The sequence below is a fragment of the Apaloderma vittatum genome, unplaced genomic scaffold, assembly GCF_000703405.1.
Source record: "Apaloderma vittatum isolate BGI_N311 unplaced genomic scaffold, ASM70340v1 scaffold33742, whole genome shotgun sequence".
NCBI classification, from domain to species: Eukaryota; Metazoa; Chordata; class Aves; order Trogoniformes; family Trogonidae; genus Apaloderma; species Apaloderma vittatum.
Genome location: NW_009704728.1, coordinates 1 through 4,549, shown reverse-complemented (window position 1 = coordinate 4,549; position 4,549 = coordinate 1). Strand labels below are relative to the sequence as shown.

At 48.9% G+C, this 4,549-nt stretch overlaps 1 protein-coding gene across 1 annotated transcript in view; it reads right to left on the bottom strand.

Annotated features, from left to right (window-relative positions):
• Positions 1-4,364, bottom strand: part of MKS1 (Meckel syndrome, type 1) — a gene marked incomplete at its 5' end in the record, with an annotated part of 8,416 nt that extends 4,052 nt beyond the window's left edge. The window contains 9 exons of the mRNA XM_009865147.1: positions 310-380; positions 646-708; positions 1,209-1,251; positions 2,133-2,189; positions 2,476-2,584; positions 3,019-3,123; positions 3,440-3,568; positions 3,779-3,876; positions 4,209-4,364. Of these exons, the coding sequence (XP_009863449.1) occupies positions 310-380; positions 646-708; positions 1,209-1,251; positions 2,133-2,189; positions 2,476-2,584; positions 3,019-3,123; positions 3,440-3,568; positions 3,779-3,876; positions 4,209-4,364 (831 nt within the window). The remainder of the gene's footprint in view (positions 1-309; positions 381-645; positions 709-1,208; positions 1,252-2,132; positions 2,190-2,475; positions 2,585-3,018; positions 3,124-3,439; positions 3,569-3,778; positions 3,877-4,208) is intronic.
• Positions 4,365-4,549: the final 185 nt, after the last annotated feature.

Genomic DNA, 4,549 nt, shown 5'->3' with positions numbered 1-4,549 from the left:
ACAATGCTTCGTTAACTCTTGAGCATTAGAGAACACAAAAATCAAAGCTCCAAAGGCAATCAACCTGCCACAAGTCACTAAAACAGTGAGGTTCCAGAAGGTGCTTTGAAACAGTTTTATTTGCACCAGTTTTGTCTGGACACAGTGGGATCCTGAAAAACGGCAAGTATAACCAGAATGAGGAGAATCCCCAACATGCTCTGTCCTTCAAAGGAGCTCTCAAGTCAGGGCCTTTGCTGAACAGATCTGTAACTTGTTACGCATGTGTCACCTCAGAGAATGCCTCTGCATGTCTGAAAGTGTCCTTACCCTGCCCACTGCCTTGGTGGCACAGATCTGTGTCACTCCTGAGAGCTGCTGCAATGCAGGGCTTGACCAGTCTGGGAGAAGAGGAGAAAGTAAGCACTGCGGTGAAGCCTTTAGGTGAGAGGGAGGACTCACAGACCAGAGCAGCTCAAAGGACAACAGTCTCAGATGACAGGCGTAACAGCTAATATCACCACACCAGATTTCCCTAGGGGTGTCCCACTCTGCCTTGTTCCAGGCAACGGCTGCTCCCCAGAATGCCTTGAACTGTGATGGACCAGCAAGGGCACCCCTTATTGCTTAAACTGCGGTGATATAGCTGGAAACGTGAATACTTACGGTCAGGCAGCTCCACGAAGAAATGAACATAGAGGTTGTCATACTCGTAGCCTTGAGCTGAAACTGAGGAGAAGAGAGAACGAACTTCAACTGCTTGCTTCTACACAAACTCCTCCAGTACTCACTACAAACCTTTTGGAGAGCCAGCAGAAGTAACCTCAGGTATAACCAGTTACTGCTGGAAGTTGGGGAAAAACAGGGTCTTCAGAGTAACAGATTATTACCTCTGGACTAGCCCTGTCCCCAGATCACCAACCAGATTAGGGAGGTCACACATTTAATTGGTTTCTTTGCTATAATCTCTACTAATTTCCCAATCTGCTCTCCTGTTTTCCAGATCCGTACGTCTTCCTAGAACAGCTGTGGTATTTGTAATCTCCAATCTGTAAATCCCACTCAAGCAGTTAATCCACAAAAACAGGGGAGGAGAGGGAGAAGATAAAGGATTCTAGGGAGAAAATCACCTACTCTGGACTGGCCTGTGTCCCAAGAATTCTTGGACCCTTCATAGTCTCAGCCATGCCAGCAGACCCAGATTTTCCTGCTCCAGTTATAGGACTCACCTATTTCTCCATTCACAAAAAGCCGCAGCGTACCAGGAAGAGTCTGTAAGCAGACACACAAGATAAAGAGCTCAATAACCACTGGTGGAACCTCGTGCGACTTCCTCCCAACACAATATTTCACAGAAGTTTGTACACAAGCGATTCACTCTGCTGTCCAGGTAGGAGCCATGACTTCTGATGTCACTTCCCAGAAGTGAGAAGTCGCTCTGGAGAGAGGTTCTCTAGAGAGACCAGACACCTGGACTGCAGGAGTTTACTGTTCTGTAAATTGGTTTCTTACACAGTTCAAGATGGTTACAACATGTAGTCAGAAGTCACTTGCAGAAATCATAGTCCTGTTTGTCCTGCAGTGCTCCTGCACTTGTCCAAGGTGAGGGGAGTGGGGAAAGTATAGGACGAGCTGAGACACTCTATTGAAGTATGAGAAAATATAACAACCTTCATACTTTGGCAAACAAGATTTCAGCAAAGATTGCAGTCTGAGTAATTCCGTGAGGGGGGGAACTATGCAAGAGTTTGGGGGTGGGAGAGGCTGTTTACTTGAACAAAATGGCACACTGATGTGTCTGACATCCAAGAAGTTAACAGCAATCACTATCCCAAGAGATAGAAACTTGACTTTCTTCTTAAAAAAAGTATTATAGTCAAAGGTCTTCAGACAATGCAAGCAGCTTCACAGAGACTGAAGCATTCAGCACGCTCTGCTACCGAGCGACCGAGTCAGGCTGGATCCCTGCAGGCCCCTTATCCCTCAGAACCCATCCCTTTTGACCTCGTTTTCTGCTGGAAGTCACGAGATAAAAGTTGCCAACACCCCCCTTCAGAATGAAGCAGCCTTTGGAGGCTGTGATACAGCCACACTAACCAGGTCGGCAAAGGCAGCAGGGCTCCAGGTCCCCGCTGAGCGCCGCCGGTACTCACCATTTCAAACTCGGAGCCTACGAGCCCACTGAGATATTCCTTGTGCCGACTGTACAGCTGAAAACAAAGAACAAGGAGGTTAGAAAAACTGTCCAAAACGGTTTTACCAATTTCACAAATCGTAACAGACATAACTTAAAGCCAATTTCAGTTGTTGATAGGCTTAATACATAGATATAACACACTGTTAGTGCAGATAAAGGCAATATAAGAATCTAACAGAATAAAGATGCCCAACTGCTGACATGCAACGTCAGCTTCAGAGAAGACCTTGTCAAAGGCCAGTCTAAGCAAAAGAGAAGCTCCCTCTGTCAAATCACGACCAGGGGAGGCCAGTCCTTACGTCTCTGAACATGCGCTGTTCGCGTTCCTCCTCCTCTGGCTGCACTTGGACAGACACGTTCTCAATGGTGTACTTCCACACCTCTCGCTTCTCCCCATCCAGTTCAATCCTGCAGATCCCAAAACACATGGACAAAACTCCCCTGTTAGGCAGAGAATAGGCACAGGCAGCAAGAGCACCAGTTGTGCCATGCTGACACGGCAGCCCCTCGCCCCCCACGAGGCCTGTGTGGTAACACCAGGGCACTAATGACTCTCTCGACCCTTTCCTTGCTCCCGAGTGCCTCCCAGCATCAGTGCCTCACAAAGAGAAACCGGCCCATGTCCAGCATATGCATAACCTGTATCCTCAGGGACTGGCACCAAAGCCCCACACATCACACACGCAATAACACGAAGTGCAAGCAACCAATAATCTCGTCTTATCTCTGGGATAAAACTAAAAAATATCCCTCAATTTACATGTTCATCCACTGGTAACCAGGAAACAGCCGCTGCAGCCTTGCATCAGTCTGACGAGAGGTACCAGCCCTCTCCCACTCACCGGTAGGGTCCTTTGGTGCCAGTAAAGTCAGGCTTCACCGTGATCACCCCATTGCCGTCCACCTTGATCGTGCAAAGAACATGTTCATACTCCCTGTGACCAAGTCTAATGGGAGACATCAGGAAACACAGCGTAAATAGAGAACACAGACACTCTCTTGCTCTGGAACAGCAGAGCTGGTAAAGCCACATGGGGGTACAGAAGGAAATAAAACACACCCATACTTTTCTACATTAGTTTAAGAAGTGTTTTGGAGGGATAACACTGAGTTACCTCTCAGCAGAGGAAAGAAGTAGCAGCCCAAGTTAGTGAGATCTTGGAATTCTCTCCCCTTAATTAATGAAAGAAACTGGAGATTTGAGTAAGAAAGGGAGACAAGTTTCCTTCCGGGAAATTAAGATCACTTCAGAATTTTACTCACTTCCCATAGGGTCCCAAGTCCCCCATGATGTACATGGTCTGAACAGGAGTGTTAATCACATGATTATTCTTTATAAATTCTTCTGAGGGCTCCCAGGTGATGATTTTAGACTTCAGTGAACTTGCTTCTCTGTCAACAACAGAACAACACAAGTCACAGCTCAGTTCAGCAGCCCAGCACAGGCAGCACCAAACCCCCCTCAATGAGGAGTCAAACTGACGGATTCCGAGTGCAACACGGCTCAAGCCACGAATTTTCACAGACCAGGCTGTTCCACAGCTGGGGCGCCAGCACCAGGAGACCTGTATTAGCAAGCTCCGCATCCCAATTTGCACTCACATTGGCCTACGGTCCTGTCTTCTCCTCCTCACATTGGCCATCCTCTCTGCCAGAAACGATGGCACCTCATGCTCCGAGTCGGTTACCTTCTGGCAGTGCTGGAATAGAGAAAACAGATGGGAACTAGCTTAATTACAATGGGACATCCTTCCCAAGCACAGCTCCGCTCTGGGAAAACAGGTGTGTATGCACCCACATGCCAGGACAAACTGCAAAGCCAAGTCCCTCTAAACTGCCCCTGACCATCATTCTGAAACAGGGAGATCTCCCCTAGGTCTGGGGCGCCATGTGAAGTTGCTTTGTTCCCCTGCATACGGGACTCCTGGCTTGCTTCTGCACAGCCAAGAACTGACAAATGTTCCCTTTGCAGTAGGTTTGACGTTTCTGACAAATGCTGCTGCATAAATCACACGTAACTACGAGCCAGTACCTCCTCTAGGTTGGTGAATCGGTCGTGATCAGTGTAGGTGAAGATGCGACAGTTCTTCCGACCTCCAGCTTTCTCCAGTTTCAGGATCTCCTTGTGGTACTGCCTGTCCAGGGGGCTCTGGCAGGCTGACTCATGCTGGTACAGATCCACCTCAAACTGAGAGCACCACAGGCAAAGAGTCAGAGCCGCCTTCCGCCGGGGCGGTCGGAGCCACAGACACTTCTCAGCCACCCCAGAGAGAGAACCCTGTGCGAACCCCAGCAAACTACCCGGACACCGATGCCCACCTTGAGGGGGGCACCCCCAGGCACCAACAGAGCAGCTCGGCTCGGGGCCCAGAG